General features: G+C 43.6%; 2 protein-coding genes across 3 annotated transcripts in view; one reads left to right on the top strand and one right to left on the bottom strand.

Annotated features, from left to right (window-relative positions):
* LOC117433005 (transcription factor MafK-like) overlaps positions 1-13,494 on the bottom strand; it is a 34,113-nt gene extending 20,619 nt beyond the window's left edge. Inside the window, exon 1 of one of the 2 annotated variants that reach the window (XM_034055020.3) lies at positions 13,403-13,494. In XM_034055020.3, coding sequence (XP_033910911.3) covers positions 13,403-13,424 — 22 coding nt within the window. In that variant the 5' untranslated portion in view covers positions 13,425-13,494. Of the gene's footprint in view, positions 1-13,267 lie in introns of both variants that reach the window. The other variant, XM_034055021.3, reaches the window with a different exon arrangement.
* A 101-nt stretch (positions 13,495-13,595) lies between these two features.
* Positions 13,596-20,186, top strand: LOC131722926 (proteoglycan 4-like). Its single transcript, XM_059016067.1, has 2 exons — positions 13,596-13,915; positions 17,278-20,186. Exon 2 carries the CDS (start codon positions 18,267-18,269, stop codon positions 20,136-20,138), a length of 1,872 nt encoding a protein of 623 aa, XP_058872050.1. The 5' UTR covers positions 13,596-13,915; positions 17,278-18,266; the 3' UTR covers positions 20,139-20,186.
* Positions 20,187-20,604: the final 418 nt, after the last annotated feature.

The raw sequence follows: 20,604 nt of genomic DNA on the forward strand, positions 1-20,604 counted from the left end.
ACAGCTCAAAGTTAACGTATTAATGAGCGTTCAGATGTTTACAGAAACAGCAATACACGCAGTCTAAAGGTTTATTTAAAAATGAGTATTTTTCTGATAGCCCCAAACCTGAGCATTACACTGTATATAATGTCACCCTGGAAAGCACATGTGACAGTGGTACTGGTGTTATATACAAGTGTAAATGTAAAAATGATTCAAGCAAGTGAAGCACTGTGTGTTTATTTGTATGCACATACATATCAGTTTATTGCTTTCATGTTTTTTTTTTAAATGTTAAAAAGGAAAAAAAAACTATAAAGCTGAATAAAGTATTGAAAACAAGACAACACTATTCTCAAAACAACAGGCTGTATTCCATAGTGCTGTTGGTCCTACAGTTTCACACTTACATTTGTGTGGCTGTTTCCCCCAAAACAAAGAAACATTGTTTATGACTGTTTAAATTAAAACAGTGATAATACAGTATCACGTCTTAACAGCTTGTCTGTACAAGTTTAAACTCCAAATGAAATGAATTAGGGCTCCACCTGTAATGTGTAACTTACATTTCTTATCAATAAATTCACATTTACCATTTTAACTGTCTTATCTCTTCACAAAGTAAAAAAAAAAAAAGTTTTTACTTAAATTAAAAAAAAAAAAAAATTATGTAATTGTTCAAAATTGAAGATTACATAACATGGCTAGGCAAGGGTCCGAATGCAGCTACCAATAATTACTAGGCATGAAACCCCCAGACCCACAAGCAGATCAGAACTTGAAGCATCTGTGGAAGCAAAATCACGGTCAGCACATACTAGGATAAACAAAAATGATATCCCTCTTCACACAGTATATAACGAGGAAACGTTAAATACATTAATATTCTTTTTTTTTTTTACATTTGCTTTTGTAATTTCAATATATTGTGTATATAAAATCAGTGGTCATGAACCCAAAATAAATATTACTTTTCTTAACTTTAATAGTGTTTCAAACATATATTAACTAAATAAAAGGACTTCATGAACTTGTATAACAAACATGCACATACCGTACAGTGCTAAAGTGTACTGTAACAGTTACATCCCTGCCGTTTATGTCTTTATTGTTAATACAGTATTGTAGTACACTTGTGGAAATTTCACTTCTGTCAAAGTTGTTTTTAGGCTTCTTGTTAATGACAGTAGGACAGTATCGCACTGCGCTTTTTATCAGACATTACTATCAGTGGTGTAGTGGTAAATAAAAGTTTGGAGTTAACAGATGGATTGAATAAATAAACATGAACAGATTGATTGTTATTGTCTTTTCCAATGAACACGCAGACAGGCAGACATATTGACCCACTCACTTCAGAAAATGTCTCCTAAAATTTTGGGAGGGGGCCACATTGACCCCCAGTCTTTAAGTCATGAAGCAAACACAGAGGGAAGTAATGTTAAAACATTACAATGCATTAGTAAGAACTCATCTAGAATACTGTGTTCAGTTCTGGTCACCTCGTTACAAAAAGGATATTGTTGCTCTAGAATGAGGGCAAAAAGAGCGACCAGAATTATCCCGGGTTTAAAAGGCATGTCGTATGCAGACAGGCTTAAAGAATTTAATCATTCAGTCTTGAACAAAGACGACTACACGGTGATCTGATTCAAGCATTCAAAATTCTAAAAGATATTGACAATGTCGACCCAAGGGATTTTTTCGACGTGAAAAAAGAAACAAGAACCAGGGGTCACAAGTGAAGATTAGATAAAGGGGCATTCAGAACAGAAAAGGAAGCACTTTTTTTTTTTTTTTTTTTACTCAAGAGAATCGTAGGAATCTGGAACCAACTCCCCAGTAATGTTGTTGAAGCTGACACCCTGGGATCCTTCAAGAAGCTGCTTGATGAGATTCTGGGATCAATAAGCTAATAACAACCAAATGAGCAAGATGGGTCGAATGACCTCCTCTCGTTTGTTATGAAGCCATTTGGAATCTTGCTACAGGTACCCGAGAACACTGGCTACTGACAAGTGATTGCTAACATGCTGTCAGTCAGAAATCGGAGTAAATAATAATTCCACACAATTACCTCTATTTGAATAATTGGTGCCTTCATCAGTTCAGGTATTTCTGGTGTATACTGTACCTCTTTTTTCTGAGAAAGTTCTTAAATTGATTCGTAACCAAATCGACTACAATGTCTCTCTTGTCATAACTTTTTTTGCGTTACAGGGTGGGGGGAAAAAAGTGCTGAAAATATTTTTTTTTTGTGGCCTTCAAATCGGTACCGCTTTTAATTAATATACACAAACCGCCACTTACAATTGACCAATGACATGCTTGCTGTCTGCCAAAGCTGTTTGTGATTGGGCTAGTTACTGTCATTCATGAGAGGTTCAACCTTGAACTCTTCTGATTGGACAATGCACACAGCTTTTACACTTTACAGTCCAAACAGATGCGCAACGTGACGTAACACTGAGTGAGAGACGTGAAGTATGGCCTGACGGCGGTAGGGGAAAGGAAAAAATTATTAAAATTAGCTATTTGTTTTGGTCGCCCTAATTTGTCTAAACAGCAGAAAACTGATGAACCGTCTGAAGACAACAAGCTAGCAGCTACCAGCGGCAGTCCTGCGCCAGTCAAACGGGAATTAAATTAGTCAGGATTTTGTATAACAGCGTATTTGGTTATTGGATCTTCTGTTAAAAAAAAAAAGTTATTTCTTTTTTGAAAATAAAACGTCAATGCACAAGTAAGAAATCTGTTTGCCAAAAGCACCACTACGATTACTCACCTTAAAGTTACCATTTCCATCCCCTCCCGAAAAAAATAAAGTTATAAAGAAAAAGAATAACGTGCTGAATGGATTTACTGACTGGATGTAAACTAAAGTGAAACGTGCACCGGTGCAAATAAAAACTAGTAGGCTCATTTGACTTTGGGGGTTGGATTTACACTGCAGGTCTGGGTTGTGGGGTTGGATTTACACTGCAGGTCTGGGTTGGATTTACACTGCAGATCTGGGTTGTGGAGTTGGATTTACACTGCAGGTCTGGGTTGGATTTACACTGCAGGTCTGGGTTGTGAGGTTGGATTTACACTGCAGGCCTGGGTTGTGAGGTTGGATTTACACTGCAGGTCTGGGTTGCGAGGTTGGATTTACACTGCAGGTCTGGGTTGGATTACACTGCAGGTCTGGGTTGGATTTACACTGCAGGTCTGGTTTGTGAGGTTGGATTTACACTGCAGGCCTGGGATGTGGGGTTGGATTTACACTGCAGGTCTGGGTTGGATTTACACTGCAGGCCTGGGATGTGGGGTTGGATTTACACTGCAGGTCTGGGTTGGATTTACACTGCAGGTCTGGGATGTGGGGTTGGATTTACACTGCAGGTCTGGGATGTGGGGTTGGATTTACACTGCAGGTCTGGTTTGTGAGGTTGGATTTACACTGCAGGTCTGGGTTGGATTTACACTGCAGGTCTGGGATGTGGGGTTGGATTTACACTGCAGGTCTGGTTTGTGAGGTTGGATTTACACTGCAAGTCTGGGTTGGATTTACACTGCAGGTCTGGTTTGTGAGGTTGGATTTACACTGCAGGTCTGGGTTGGATTTACACTGCAGGCCTGGGATGTGGGGTTGGATTTACACTGCAGGTCTGGTTTGTGAGGTTGGATTTACACTGCAGGTCTGGGATGTGGGGTTGGATTTACACTGCAGGTCTGGTTTGTGAGGTTGGATTTACACTGCAGGTCTGGGTTGGATTTACACTGCAGGTCTGGGATGTGGGGTGGATTTACACTGCAGGTCTGGGATGTGGGGTTGGATTTACACTGCATGTCTGGGATGTGGGGTTGGATTTACACTGCAGGTCTGGTTTGTGAGGTTGGATTTACACTGCAGGTCTGGGTTGGATTTACACTGCAGGTCTGGGATGTGGGGTTGGATTTACACTGCAGGTCTGGTTTGTGAGGTTGGATTTACACTGCAGGTCTGGGATGTGGGGTGGATTTACACTGCAGGTCTGGGTTGGATTTACACTGCAGGCCTGGGATGTGGGGTTGGATTTACACTGCAGGTCTGGTTTGTGAGGTTGGATTTACACTGCAGGTCTGGGTTGTGGGGTTGGATTTACACTGCAGGCCTGGGATGTGGGGTTGGATTTACACTGCAGGTCTGGGTTGGATTTACACTGCAGGTCTGGTTTGTGAGGTTGGATTTACACTGCAGGTCTGGGATGTGGGGTTGGATTTACACTGCAGGCCTGGGATGTGGGGTTGGATTTACACTGCAGGTCTGGTTTGTGAGGTTGGATTTACACTGCAGGTCTGGGATGTGGGGTTGGATTTACACTGCAGGTCTGGGATGTGGGGTGGATTTACACTGCAGGTCTGGGATGTGGGGTTGGATTTACACTGCATGTCTGGGATGTGGGGTTGGATTTACACTACAGGTCTGGTTTGTGAGGTTGGATTTACACTGCAGGTCTGGGATGTGGGGTTGGATTTACACTGCAGGTCTGGGTTGGATTTACACTGCAGGCCTGGGATGTGGGGTTGGATTTACACTGCAGGTCTGGTTTGTGAGGTTGGATTTACACTGCAGGTCTGGGTTGGATTTACACTGCAGGCCTGGGATGTGGGGTTGGATTTACACTGCAGGTCTGGGTTGGATTTACACTGCAGGTCTGGTTTGTGAGGTTGGATTTACACTGCAGGTCTGGGTTGGATTTACACTGCAGGCCTGGGATGTGGGGTTGGATTTACACTGCAGGTCTGGGTTGGATTTACACTGCAGGCCTGGGATGTGGGGTTGGATTTACACTGCAGGTCTGGGTTGGATTTACACTGCAGGTCTGGGATGTGGGGTTGGATTTACACTGCAGGTCTGGTTTGTGAGGTTGGATTTACACTGCAGGTCTGGGTTGGATTTACACTGCAGGTCTGGGATGTGGGGTGGATTTACACTGCAGGTCTGGGATGTGGGGTTGGATTTACACTGCATGTCTGGGATGTGGGGTTGGATTTACACTGCAGGTCTGGTTTGTGAGGTTGGATTTACACTGCAGGCCTGGGATGTGGGGTTGGATTTACACTGCAGGTCTGGGATGTGGGGTTGGATTTACACTGCAGGTCTGGGTTGGATTTACACTGCAGGCCTGGGTTGTGGGGTTGGATTTACACTGCAGGCCTGGGTTGGATTTACACTGCAGGTCTGGGATGTGGGGTTGGATTTACACTGCAGGTCTGGGTTGGATTTACACTGCAGGTCTGGTTTGTGAGGTTGGATTTACACTGCAGGTCTGGGTTGGATTTACACTGCAGGCCTGGGATGTGGGGTTGGATTTACACTGCAGGTCTGGGTTGGATTTACACTGCAGGTCTGGGATGTGGGGTTGGATTTACACTGCAGGTCTGGGATGTGGGGTTGGATTTACACTGCAGGTCTGGGTTGTGAGGTTGGATTTACACTGCAGGTCTGGGTTGGATTTACACTGCAGGTCTGGGTTGTGAGGTTGGATTTACACTGCAGGTCTGGGTTGTGAGGTTGGATTTACACTGCAGGTCTGGGTTGGATTTACACTGCAGGTCTGGGTTGTGAGGTTGGATTTACACTGCAGGTCTGGGTTGGATTTACACTGCAGGTCTGGGTTGGATTTACTCTGCAGGTCTAAAACACTAATTTCATACAGTATATCAAAAACAAAAGCCCAGAAAAAAAAACGATTTACATAAAACTCAAATAGCTAAAAATAAGCACCAACAAATACAGTTAATAAAACCCGAAAAACAGAAGCCCTAATTATAAGACGCGTTATTTAAAAGTAAAAAATATTTATTAAAAAAATAACTACAAATATGCAGTCACGTGACCCCTTCCCTTTATGGACAAAATCAGTTGTGTACAGAAAGAGAGAAAAGCCTCGACCCTCTTTGCAGCTTTAGAGGAGGTTGTCAGAAACAATTAGGACTGATCATTTCATTACCCGTCACAATTAGCACTGATCATTTCATTACCCGTCACAATTAGCACTGATCATTTCATTACCCGTCACAATTTCTCAGACCTTCCCAAACAACTTACTGCCAATACTGCGACTTGCATTGGGCTTGGCCCAGGACTGAATGGCAGGAACGAGAGCTCAGGTCAGGTTTGAGGATTCTTTCCATTCACCCTACAGACAGACACCTAGCAAATCAATCAATTTTATTTTTATATAGCGCCTTCACAACAGGTCGCCACAAAGTACTTTACAAGGATAAAAACAATACATATTACAAAAACAACAATAAGCAGTAAAAGAGAACAGAATAAAAACAAAACCATAAAATATGTAAAAAAAAAAAAAATTAAAAAGGGTAAAAAAAAGCAGGATATATGAGCTACATTATAAAAATCGGAACAATATCAGCTCATCTAGATGAAAATGCCAGGTTATAAAAATTGGTTTTTAGTCTAGATTTGAAGGAATGAGCTGATTGGCTAATTGTGATGGGCAAGTTGTTCCATAATTTAGGTGCCATATAACTAAAAGATCTACCACCTAAGGTTTTCTTTTATGAATAATAGGTACAGACAGTAACCCAGCATGCAGTGATCAGAGCAGGCAATTAGGGACATAGGGTTCCAAAAGATCTTTAAGGTATGGAGGAGGAAGACCATTAAAGCCTTATAAAGTCAACAGCAACACCTTAAAATCTATTCTAAAACTAACTGGGAGCCAATGCAAGGTTGCCCGCATGGGGTGATAAGCTCTCGCCTCTTGACCCAAGTTAAAATTCTAGCAGCATTGGAGGTAAGAAATAATGTTGTGGCTTGTCCCAATGAAAAGACTAGTGCAATAATCAATCAAGTTTACTTCTGCCCTAAAATCTGTACAGTCCATCAAATAAAACATCAACCAAATATGTATTTTTATGTTTTTTTCTGAGATCCTAGCATCATCAGTTCTGTTTTGTATGAATTTACCATTAAAGAGTTATTAAACATCCAGTTCTTGATGTCAGCAAGACAGGTATTCAAAATGTTAGCAGCAGATACACACAGCCCTGTTTGAGGGACAAGTAAAGCAGAGTATTATCAGCAGAACACTGGAAACTAACTCCATGTCTATGAATAACGTCACCCAAGGGTAACATATAAAGAGAAAATAAAATTGGGCCTAGAACTGAACCCCGAGGGACCCCACAAGTAACCTCTGATAAAAAGGAGGTCTCCTCTTCAATTTTTATAAACTGAAATCTGTTTGAGATATAAGACCAGAACCAGGACAAGACAGTACCTGACAATCCCACCAAATGTTCAAGGCGATCAATTAAAAGAGAGTGATCAATGGTGTCAAAAGCTGCACTTAAATCAAGTAAAACAAGGACCGATGGCGAGCCCAAGTCAGAGGACAGCAGAACGTCATTCAGTACTCTGATTAGTGGCGTCTACTAGAAGGCTTGAAATCTCTCAGAAATTTCTGTCCATTAATAGATCTATTGAGGTGGCCCAAATACTCTAACACTTTGGACAGAAAAGAGAGATTGGAAATAGGCTTGTAGTTATTAAGAACAATGGGATCAAGGGTGGGCTTCTCAAGAAGGGGTTTTACTACTGCAGTCTAAAACGAGTCTGGCACAACACCTGATAAGACAATACCTGTTGACAATTTTTAAAACCATGATATTTATTTTTGGATAGATCTCTTTTAAAGGTATAGTAGGAATAGGATCTAATGTACAAGTTGTGGGTTTCATTTTTCTAAATAAGGAATCAGTCAAGGAATAATACTCAAATATTCACCTACACACCACCATCATTGAATCACTTGGGAATTCAACTCCTAGTCAAGCAAGAACTGTCCCAATGCAGAACATGAAAATCAGAAAGCACTTCAACAGTGCAAGTCAAGCCTTACATGTTCTTTACAACTTCTTGTCAAAAGCAATGTTGAAGTAACCCCAGTAAGAACCAGTAAGGGTGTCTGGCATCGTTCTAAACACAAACTGCATTTTACACAATTGTTGGCAGGTGGACTCGATTTGACAAGATTGACAATATGAACATGCTTGCCACTTAGGAGTGATGAACCTACACTTTAACATTTGTACAGCTCAATTAAATTTGGCTTTTAATATAGTAGCACTTGGTTTGTACTTGCAGTCATATGTAGCTGTAATGCAGCAAGTCTCAATGTTAAGAATACTTATTCACTTTGTCTCCCTTGGGCTCCAATCATAATAATAACAGTTAACTGATAGTCTCTGTTCAATCTTGAAAAAAACTGGCTAATATTAAATGTGGATTTAATATTGCTATTAACAATAACCTCTTATACGTCACTGCGAAAGACTAGTCACAACCCAAGAATTAGTATACTAACACTGCAGTAAAAGTATTGTACTAAAAAACATAAAAACATACAATAATTAAATAAATTGGTGGGACAAATATTTAAACAAAGAAACTTAATGTATTGATGACAAATGCCCATGTTTGTATTCGTTCATATAACAGAATTTATAATGACCGTGAAGATGCAAAGGAAGATGAATAGCATGAATGAGGTCTGGAATCAAGAACACATTCTACTGCACAGAGGAGTGCTCAACTCTCCGTTCTTTAATAACATCCATTCTACTGCACAGAGGAGTGCTCAACTCTCCGTTCTTTAATAGCATCCATTCTACTGCAGAGAGGAGTGCTCAACTCTCCGTTCTTTAATAACATCCATTCTACTGCACAGAGGAGTGCTCAACTCTCCGTTCTTTAATAACATCCATTCTACTGCACAGAGGAGTGCTCAACTCTCCGTTCTTTAATAGCATCCATTCTACTGCAGAGAGGAGTGCTCAACTCTCCGTTCTTTAATAACATCCATTCTACTGCACAGAGGAGTGCTCAACTCTCCGTTCTTTAATAACATCCATTCTACTGCACAGAGGAGTGCTCAACTCTCCGTTCTTTAATAGCATCCATTCTACTGCACAGAGGAGTGCTCAACTCTCCGTTCTTTAATAGCATCCATTCTACTGCACAGAGGAGCGCTCAACTCTCCGTTCTTTAATAGCATCCATTCTACTGCACAGAGGAGTGCTCAACTCTCCGTTCTTTAATAGCATCCATTCTACTGCAGAGAGGAGCGCTCAACTCTCCGTTCTTTAATAACATCCATTCTACTGCACAGAGGAGCGCTCAACTCTCCGTTCTTTAATAGCATCCATTCTACTGCAGAGAGGAGTGCTCAACTCTCCGTTCTTTAATAGCATCCATTCTACTGCACAGAGGAGTGCTCAACTCTCCGTTCTTTAATAGCATCCATTCTACTGCACAGAGGAGCGCTCAACTCTCCGTTCTTTAATAGCATCCATTCTACTGCACAGAGGAGCGCTCAACTCTCCGTTCTTTGATAGCATCCATTCTACTGCACAGAGGAGCGCTCAACTCTCCGTTCTTTAATAGCATCCATTCTACTGCACAGAGGAGTGCTCAACTCTCCGTTCTTTAATAGCATCCATTCTACTGCACAGAGGAGTGCTCAACTCTCCGTTCTTTAATAGCATCCATTCTACTGCACAGAGGAGCGCTCAACTCTCCGTTCTTTGATAGCATCCATTCTACTGCACAGAGAAGTGCTCAATCTCCGTTCTTTAATAGCATCCATTCTACTGCACAGAGGAGTGCTCAACTCTCCGTTCTTTAATAGCATCCATTCTACTGCACAGAGGAGTGCTCAACTCTCCGTTCTTTAATAGCATCCATTCTACTGCACAGAGGAGCGCTCAACTCTCCGTTCTTTAATAGGAAATTTTAGAGGTAACAGGTTTATTTTACTCCCGAGAGATACATGTTTTCTGGATTATGGTACAAATTATATTTTTCTTTTCCAGCCATTATATATATATGTTTAAATATTCAAAACATGAAAACCCCAATGTTTCTACCAGCACTAAAATAAAAAAAAAAAAATACTTTAAATCAGGACTCCTTTCAACACAATATAAGCAAAGGGCCAAACCATTACATTTAACGGGGGGGGGGGGGGGGGTGCTAAATCAGCTGTCAACACTGCAAGGCTCTCACTGAGTGAAAACAAAGTACTTTTTCCTATGCCGTGATGTTTGAAATGCACAGAAGAGAACCATTTTTTGTAGAATAGATTTCCCTCTTGCGGTTTTATAAATTACTGGTTTTGTGCAAAGAAAACAAAAACAAAATTAATTTAGGAAATGCAAACAATTAAATATAATGCTAAAGATGAGCCGCACATCCGGGTAACTTTGCTGTACCCTGTGGAGTGAGGCTGAACACATGATGTATACAAGGAATGTATACAAGGAAAACGCCACTTTGCATCTCAGCATTGTTTTCATCTTCTGAATTAAAAGTATAAAAATAGAAGCAAGAATAAAAAAACTGAAGAACAAGGAGCCCAGTGGAAATGGATAATACAAGCCTGCCGACCTCTTCTTTAAAAAGAGTAACTTAAACTTGTTGGTAAAACCTGAATTTAACAATAGGCACTAGACATTGGTGGCTGTGACAAATGACCGGTCATTCACTGTTTAAAAAAAAAAAACACATTCTGAAACAGGCGACCACAAAAGACAGAACTTACTCTGAATGACAAATAAAAAGGACCTAAATCTGTCACTGCACGCAACCCTCAAGAACTGCAAATACAAAACTATAGTCAGTCAGCAGGAGAATGAAAGAGCTGATCAAGTTGACCAAGGCTACATACATGTAGAAAGCAGAACTGAAGGTTCAGTGGGCGTCCTCCAATCCCACGAGCGAGCAAGCTTCCTCTTTCACACCCAGGAACCCGAGAGCAGATGTCAGCGAGCTACCGCCCTCTTATCAGGTGAGCCACTCTGGGACCTTCATTCCTGGTTTAATAAGGCACACCTGAGATTGCTATCTATACACTTGGGCTAATCAAGCACGTAGAAAAACCAGGAATGGGTGAAAACGCAATGCAATAGGAGTCTTATTTCCATACCTGACATAGTAGCAAGCGTACAGTGAAGGCGAATGTATTTGATAGTCAGTGTTTGCTCAGTCTTTTCCGTAATCAATGAAATGCTGCACACACAGTATTGCAGTGATGTTTCAGAAGGGATGGAGGGATATAGGAGGCTGTGTGGTCCAGTGGTTAAAGAAAAGGGCTTGTAACCAGGAGGTCCCCGGTTCAAATCCCACCTCAGCCACTGACTCATTGTGTGACCCTGAGCAAGTCACTTAACCTCCTTGTGCTCCGTCTTTCGGGTGAGACGTAGTTGTAAGTGACTCTGCAGCTGATGCATAGTTCACACACCCTAGTCTCTGTAAGTCGCCTTGGATAAAGGAGTCTGCTAAATAAACAAATAAGAAGAAGAAGAAGAAAAATTCCTAGGATGGTTTGCATTGCATTTTATGTCCAACCTTAGATTATTTCTTTTTTGGTTCTGTTAAGGACAGTCAACTTGGTCCAAACACTATTCAAATTCTGCTGAATCATCCTGGAGGAGCAGACCGATTTCCTTTTCTGAATGCAGAGGTTGGCAGGAAAGCACCAGTGAACTTCTGGTATTATTAAACTGCCAAACTCATGATGATTCAGCACAAAAGGACCCGCCCACATACTATGGGTGTAAGACACTGACACACAGACACCTGCACGCAGACTGCAGCAATAAAAAATACAAGACACCACCACCTTCAAATAAAACTATTAACTGCATATTGTGATGTACACATGCAAACACACTGGGAGTGACTTATTCATTAACAAAAGGTTCACTGTATTATACAGATTACGGAAGCGCTAATACGTTCAAAAAAGTCAGAAGTGTGTTGTATTGTAAACAGTCAAATCCAATATGTGTTCAGTCTTTATTTTAAGAGGAACCAATACTAATGCTTGACCGTGTGTCGGACAGTAACACCTGTTCAAATACTGTAATACACTTGAAATGCTGTTACTTGTAGAAGTTAAATGACACAAAGACCACAGTGTCGTTCTCGTTGCCAACCGTTACATACAAGAACTATACATGAAGTAGGCCGAGAGTATTTAAAAATGTAAAACCAATGTAAACAACAAAAATAATGCTTCAGGTTTATAAATCTGTTACCTAAACAAACAATTTGACACCACGCTCAACCATTTATTGCAACAGTGTCACAGAACAGATCTAAATATACGTTCATATTGACGCGTTACTGTAAAACGATAGGTTTAAAGTTGAATTTTTTCTGAACTTCAGGAGACCCGCATTCCCGTAATATCTTCTTTGTTATAAATATATGTATTCAGATAGTTTGGTAAGTATAGATTAACATAACCAAGATATGAAAAAGTAACACAGACCGCCTCCCATCCTAGTTTTTGTCCCTTGCAGTTGAGCCAGTCCTTTGACCATGAACCCCAGGGATACACAACGCGGTTCACCCCTGGGCTGAGCAGAATATATACACTTCAGAATCGGGATACATACATTTAAATACGTATACAATGTGTTATTTGAACTGTGTAAGCAATGTTCTTATTTGAATACAGTGTTTATCACTATTCGTGTTTTTACATTAGACGAACAAAAAAACACTCCCATCACACTCCGACTGCTGCACAATCACCGTACCTCCCCTTTCCAATTCGTGGTCACGCTTAGCTAGATCCTGTGACCATAGCCAATGTATTGTGATTCGTATCGTTCACTTCCATCATTTTGCATGTTTAATTTAGTATTCTAACCAATATATGAAAATATTGTTCGGAACAATATTTTAATATGATTGTCGATTGTTTACGTAATTAACGTAAGGAGTACTAGGTCGCGCCACTGCAAACCGGGACTTTCTTTTTAGTTTGGGAGAAATGTTGCCACACAGGGACAGTAACTTTGGAAATGGGATGTTTTGTCACCCTACCCTCGCCGTCACATGCCGTTAACAGCAACACACGGACACTAAACAGTGTAACACATCCCACCAATGAAAAAAGTTAAGAAAAAAACGTTCCTAGACACGCAAATTAAATAAAACCAACTCGAATAAACCGCGGTTCACATTCTACTTAAAACACCGTTACGCGTTGAGCTGTTTAAACACATTTAAACCTTACAATACATTGTATAAGCGTCTAGTTCCTTGTTTGGGCTCTGTGTAACAACGCACACAGGTCTATACGCACTTCCATTTTAGATACCAGACACAGACTGATTCGGTAACGCGCAAAAAAGGAAGAAAATAATAACGAAGAATGTTTTCTCAAGTGTAATGTCAACGGTTTCGAGCCGAAACCTTTTAGTTTAAGTCTTTCCTTACCTATCTCAGTGTTGTGTAGCTGTCTCGCCGCGTTTGATTCCTGGATATCTGCTTTTTTCCCCTCCCCGAAGCTTCAGCTGCGAGCAGCGGTGTTGTTTGGTAACAATGTCAGCTCGCTTTCCTGGAATTACTCACCATCAGGATTCCTTTCATTCATAAAAACACAGCCAGCATGACGTCACCCCGGAGGAATGAGGGCGGAGGCTGCCTCCCCCACCTTCCACTCCATAAGAGGCTCAGCAGCAAGGCTGGGCAAACCACGTGACGGGCAGCCGTTGTTGTGAAGTGAAGAAAGACGCTGTTAAAGTTTACTACACTGATCTCCGTGGTTTACTGTTTAAAAAGTATATAGATTGATAGATAGATAGATTACTTAACAGTTTTATTACTAACGTATTCGTATTGCACTATTTAGTGTAAAGTATTAAAATAACGTAATGTGAGGAAATGGCCGTTCACGAGCTATTTTGTGTTAAGATGTTTTTAAACTGTTGTGAGATCTAAAATGTGAATTTCATTTCTAATAACGGAAGTTCACAGTTAAACCACTGCAATTAATAAATTAGTAGCGTAAGTGATACCAGGGACGCACTTGGATGCATCAGGAACCGAAGAATGCCGCTGCTCTTCCAGGATTGATCGCTACAGGTGAACATTTCAAGTTGAATTTGTATTTTACTGTTCTCAATATCTTTTAGTTTGCTTCTGGTAAATGTTTTAACACTGTATAGACCAGCACGACTTCCTTATGGAGCACTGTGGATTTGAACAGTGGTTTTCTTACAGTAAAGTTAAACTGCCTTTAGAAAGCCTATTAGGAGAGAGATGCAGAGGTCAAACAGTTAGTTTGCCAGCAATCGGGAGCGTGGTATAGGCTGGGAGGGGTAAGGAGAGAAGACAGATAAGCTAATGGCGGGTGGTATTGAGGTGATTTGTTACGCAGCGTAAAGGAATATTTATAAAAAAAAAAAAAACACACTTGTCAATGTAAAAAAACAAGTTAGAAAAACGCAACAGCCGTTTAAAGGGGTGATATCAAACACAAAAGCCCAAGTCAGGAGAAGCAATTAGGCCAATCTTGTCAAGCATTAAGCAAATAGGCACAATTGGAAAGGTGCTGGGGCCCAAGATTAACACAACCCTTGCTTCTAACTTGGTGCCTTTTTTTTATCGTTTCGCTCCACTTGAAATGCTCAGTGGCGCAGCGGGCTAAGGTCGTGTGCTCTTCAAGTACATCATGTTGCAAGTTCAAACCACTTGAAATGCTCTTTGTATGACTTGAAGTGACTGAGACACACACTCACACACACTGAGACTGTGTGTTGTAGTGTGTGTTTTTCTCAGTGTATGTGTTGCGGTGTGTGTGTGTCAGTATGTGTGCCTCAGTGTGTGAACATAAGAAAGTTTGCAAACGAGAGGAGGCCATTCAGCCCATCTTGCTCATTTTGGTTGTTAGTAGCTTATTGATCCCAGTATCTCATCAAGCAGCTTCTTGAAGGATCCCAGGGTGTCAGCTTCAACAACATTACTGGGGAGTTGGTTCCAGACCCTCACAATTCTCTGTGTAAAAAAGTGCCTCCTATTTTCTGTTCTGAATGTCCCTTTATCTAATCTCCATTTGTTACCCCTGGTCCTTGTTTCTTTTTTCAGGTCAAAGAAGTCCCCTGGCTTGACATTGTCTATACCTGTTAGGATTTTGAATGTTTGAATCAGATCGCCGCGTAGTCTTCTTTGTTCAAGACTGAATAGATTCAATTCTTTTAGCCTATCTGCATACGACATGCCTTTTAAACCCGGGATAATTCTGGTTGCTCTTCTTTGCACTCTTTCTAGAGCAGCAATATCCTTTTTCTAACGAGGTGACCAGAACTGAACACAATATTCTAGGTGAGGTCTTACTAATGCATTGTAAAGTTTTACCATTACTTCCCTTGATTTAAATTCAACACTCCTCACAATATATCCGAGCATCTTGTTGGCCTTTTTTATAGCTCCCCCACATTGTCTAGATGAAGACATTTCTGAGTCAACATAAACTCCTAGGTCTTTTTCATAGTTCCCTTCTTCAATTTCAGTATCTCCCATATGATATTTATAATGCACATTTTTATTGCCTGCATGCAATACTTTACACTTTTCTCTATTAAATTTCATTTGCCATGTGTCTGCCCAGTTCTGAATGCTGTCTAGATCATTTTGAATGACCTTTGCTGCTGCAACAGTGTTTGCCACTCCTCCTATTTTTGTGTCGTCTGCAAATTTAACGGGTTTGCTTACTATACCAGAATCTAAATCATTAATGTAGATTAGGAATAGCAGAGGAACTAATACTGATCCCTGTGGTACACCACTGGTTACCTCGCTCCATTTTGAGGTTTCTCCTCTAATCAATACTTTCTGTTTTCTACCTGTTAACCACTCCCTAATCCATGTGCATGCATTTCCTTGAATCCCTGCTGCGTTCAATTTGAGAATTAATCTTTTATGCGGGACTTTGTCAAAAGCTTTCTGGAAATCTAAATAAACCATGTCGTATGCTTTGCAATTATCCATTTTTCAATGTTGCATCTCAAAAAAGTCAAGTAGGTTAGTTAGACACGATCTCCCTTTCCTAAAACCATGCTGACTGTCTCCCAGGATATTGTTACCATATAGGTAATTTTCCATTTTGGATCTTATTATAGTTTCCATAAGTTTACATATAATAGAAGTCCGGCTTATTGGTCTGTAGTTACCTGGTTCGGTTTTGACTCCCTTTTTGTGGATCAGTATTATGTTTGCTATTTTCCAGTCTGTCGGTACAACCCCTGTGTCAAGAGACTGTTGCATGATCTTGGTTAGCGGTTTGTAAATAATTTCTTTCATTTATTTGAGTACTATTGGGAGGATCTCATCCGGCCCAGGGGATTTGTTTATTTTAAGAGCTCCTAGTCCCTTTAACACTTCTGCCTCTGTTATGCTCACAAAGTTTCTGATCTTGATATAGGGTGGGGCCTCCCAAACTCACCCCTGAAGATCTACCTAATTATTTAAACACCTGATTCTAATTATCCCCTTAACTGAGCTGATAAAACCAGGGGTTCACTTACTTTTTCACATACCCTGAATCTTAATTACTCATTGTTTGTCTAATTCATACATCATTTTGTTTCAAAAGACATGGAATTGGTTAATATAAACCCTATTGGATATTTAAGAAGAGATTGGTTTTGATTCAAGAAGGCTATCATTGTAAAACTATAGAATTTCCATAATTATCACTGGGGTTCTCAGACTTTCCATCATCATCACTGGGGTTCTCAGACTTTCCATCATCATCACTGGGGTTCTCAGACTTTCCATCATCATCACTGGGGTTCTCAGACTTTCCATAATTATCATTGGGGTTCTCAGACTTTCTCGGCACTGAATGTGTAATAAATTAATGCACTTACCCGTCACACGCGATTTCCGACTCCGTCACCAGTTTTCTGATACAAAGCCCATCTCTTCAGTGTTACAATTTATCTGAATATCCGTCACAGCCTGCGTTTAAAAATAAATAAGTAAATTCTCTTAATGCCAGATCGGTCTGTCTTCTTATATTGTGCAGTTACACATCACTTCCTCCAGTTTTCCTCCAGTGATATTTTCAGAATCATATCGTTCTGAATTAAAATACTACTTCTGTTAAATATAGTACATCTAAATGGAACCCTACTTATTTTAAAACACAATCCTTTTAGATGTGTGTTTTTGATATCAGGGAACACATAAGATACAAGGATTGGAACGGGCTAAAATGAAATATCAGATATGTGTCACACGCGTTTAACCGTCACTGAAGTAAAATATTTTGTAGGGTTGAATATGAGTGCTGACTGTAGAGGGTGTGACCGGGAGAGAATAAATCTGAGCTGCAAATATCCCTCCTGACCTGAGAGAGCACTAGGTTTTGCTGAGTACTTCCCCTTGTTTTGTGCTTGGTACGTAACGAGCTGGAAGCTGTTTTGTTTCTTTCTTGTACACAGACGGCAGAGGGAGCTGAAATTTCCGGACAACCACTGCAGCTGGAACCAAGATGCACATCACCCAACCCTACCTCACCACCCCGACCCGCACCACGTCTGGACCTGAACACCACCCAACCCTACCTCACCACCCCGTCACACACCACATCTGGACCTGCACACCACCCAACCCTACCTCACCACCCCGTCACGCACCACGTCTGGACCTGCACACCACCCAACCCTACCTCACCACCCCGTCACGCACCACGTCTGGACCTGCACATCACCCAACCCTACCTCACCACCCCGACCCGCACGTCACCCAACCCTACCTCACCACCCCGTCACGCACCACGTCTGGACCCGCACACCACCCAACCCTACCTCACCACCCCGACCCGCACGTCACCCAACCCTACCTCACTACCCCGACCCTGACCACGTCTGGACCTGCACACCACCCAACCTACCTCACCACCCCGTCACGCACCACGTCTGGACCCGCACGTCACCCAACCCTACCTCACCACCCCGACCCGCACGTCACCCAACCCTACCTCACTACCCCGACCCTGACCACGTCTGGACCCGCACGTCACCCAACCCTACCTCGCCACCCCGACCCTGACCACGTCTGGACCTGCACATCACCCAACCCTACCTCGCCACCCCGACCCTGACCACGTCTGGACCCGCACGTCGCCCAACCCTACCTCACCAACCCGTCACGCACGTCTGGACCCGCACGTCACCCAACCTTACCTCACCACCCCGACCCGCACCACATCTGGACCTGCACATCACCCAACCCACCTCACCACCCCGACCTGAACGTCACCCAACCCTACCTCACAACCCCGTCATGCACCACGTCTGGACCCGCACGTCACCCAACCTACCTCACCACCCCGACCCGCACGTCACCCAACCCTACCTCACAACCCCGTCATGCACCACGTCTGGACCCACACGTCACCCAACCCTACCTCACCACCCCGACCCGCACCATGTCTGGACCCGCACATCACCCAAACCTACCTCAGCACCCCGACCCGCACATCACCATCCCTAACTCGCCACCCCGACCTGCACCACGTCTGGACCCGCACATCACCCAACCCACCTCACCACCCCGAACCGCACCATGTCTGGACCTGCACATCACCCAAACCTACCTCAGCACCCCGACCCGCACATCACCAACCCTAACTCGCCACCCCGACCTGCACCACGTCGGGACCCGCACGTCACCCAAACCTACCTCAGCACCCCGACCCGCACATCACCCAACCCACCTCACCACCCCGAACCGCACCATGTCTGGACCTGCACATCACCCAAACCTACCTCAGCACCCCGACCCGCACGTCACCCAACCCTACCTCACCACCCCGTCACGCACCACGTCTGGACCCGCACGTCACCCAACCCTACCTCACCACCCCGTCACGCACGTCTGGACCCGCACGTCACCCAACCCACCTCACCACCCCGACCCGCACGTCACCCAACCCTACCTCACCACCCCGTCACGCACCACATCTGGACCTGCACATCACCCAACCCTACCTCGCCACCCCGACCCACACGTCACCCAACCCTACCTCACCACCCCGTCACGCACGTCACCCAACCCACCTCACCACCCCGAACCGCACGTCACCCAACCCTACCTCACCACCCCGTCACGCACGTCTGGACCCGCACATCACCCAACCCACCTCACCACCCCGACCCGCACGTCACCCAACCCTACCTCACCACCCCGTCACGCACGTCTGGACCCGCACGTCACCCAACCCACCTCACCACCCCGACCTGCACGTCACCCAACCCTACCTCACCACCCCGTCACGCACGTCTGGACCCGCACGTCACCCAACCCTACCTCACCACCCCGTCACGCACGTCTGGACCCGCACATCACCCAACCCACCTCACCACCCCGAACTGCACGTCACCCAACCCTACCTCACCACCCCGTCACGCACCATGTCTGGACCTGCACATCACCCAAACCTACCTCACCACCCCGACCCGCACGTCACCCAACCCTACCTCACAACCCCGTCATGCACCACGTCTGGACCCGCACGTCACCCAACCCTACCTCACCACCCCGTCACGCACCATGTCTGGACCTGCACACCACCCAACCCTACCTCACCACCCCGACCCGCACGTCACACAACCCTACCTCACCACCCCGTCACGCACCATGTCTGGACCTGCACACCACCCAACCCTACCTCACCACCCCGACCCGCACGTCACCCAACCCTACCTCACCACCCCGTCACGCACCATGTCTGGACCTGCACATCACCCAACCCACCTCACCACCCCGACCCGCACGTCACCCAACCCTACCTCACAACCCCGTCATGCACCACGTCTGGACCCGCACGTCACCCAACCCTACCTCACCACCCCGTCACGCACCATGTCTGGACCTGCACACCACCCAACCCTACCTCACCACCCCGTCACGCACCATGTCTGGACCTGCACATCACCCAAACCTACCTCACCACCCCGACCCGCACATCACCCAACCCACCTCACCACCCCGAACCGCACGTCACCCAACCCTACCTCACCACCCCGTCACGCACCACGTCTGGACCTGCACATCACCCAACCCACCTCGCCACCCCAAACCGCACGTCACCCAACCCTACCTCGCCACCACGTCGTCCAACCCTACCTCGCCTCCCCGTCACGCACCACATCTGGACCCACACATCACCCAACCCTACCTCACCACCCCGACCCGCATGTCACCCAACCCTACCTCGCCACCCCATAACACACCACATCTGGACTCACACTTATTGTTTGTTGGTATGGTCTCTTTGTTTGTGTATACATCATTGTAAAAATAACTTGCCTCAAATATTAAAAGGCCCTGCGGGTTAAAGACGTCATTTGAGACTCTCTTGTTTTGTTTGAATAGCACCTGCACCCATCACCCTGACAGAAGGTAAACAGTTTATTCACATGTCATATACTGTGCTGTGCAAAGTGAAAGGGATGCTACACTTAAAGTATTTGCTCTGTCACACGTCTGTTGTTTTTTACTTTTATGTATGTTTTTGTTTTGTTTGATAATTAACTGATGGTGAAAATAGAATGTCTTTAAAAGGTGTACATAAACTAACTATTGTACAATTTCACAATTACTGCGCTTCGGATAAGCGTTTTAAATATTTAAGAACATTTTGTTGTATAATAACTCTTGAGAATTATACATTTGAACAATGCTATTTTTTCTGTTTAATAAATATTATGTTAATCGTGTTGAAACACCTATTTTTTTAGACCATGAAGCAGCTTTTTTTTACA

This window comes from Acipenser ruthenus, chromosome 52 (assembly GCF_902713425.1).
Source record: "Acipenser ruthenus chromosome 52, fAciRut3.2 maternal haplotype, whole genome shotgun sequence".
NCBI lineage: Eukaryota > Metazoa > Chordata > Actinopteri > Acipenseriformes > Acipenseridae > Acipenser > Acipenser ruthenus.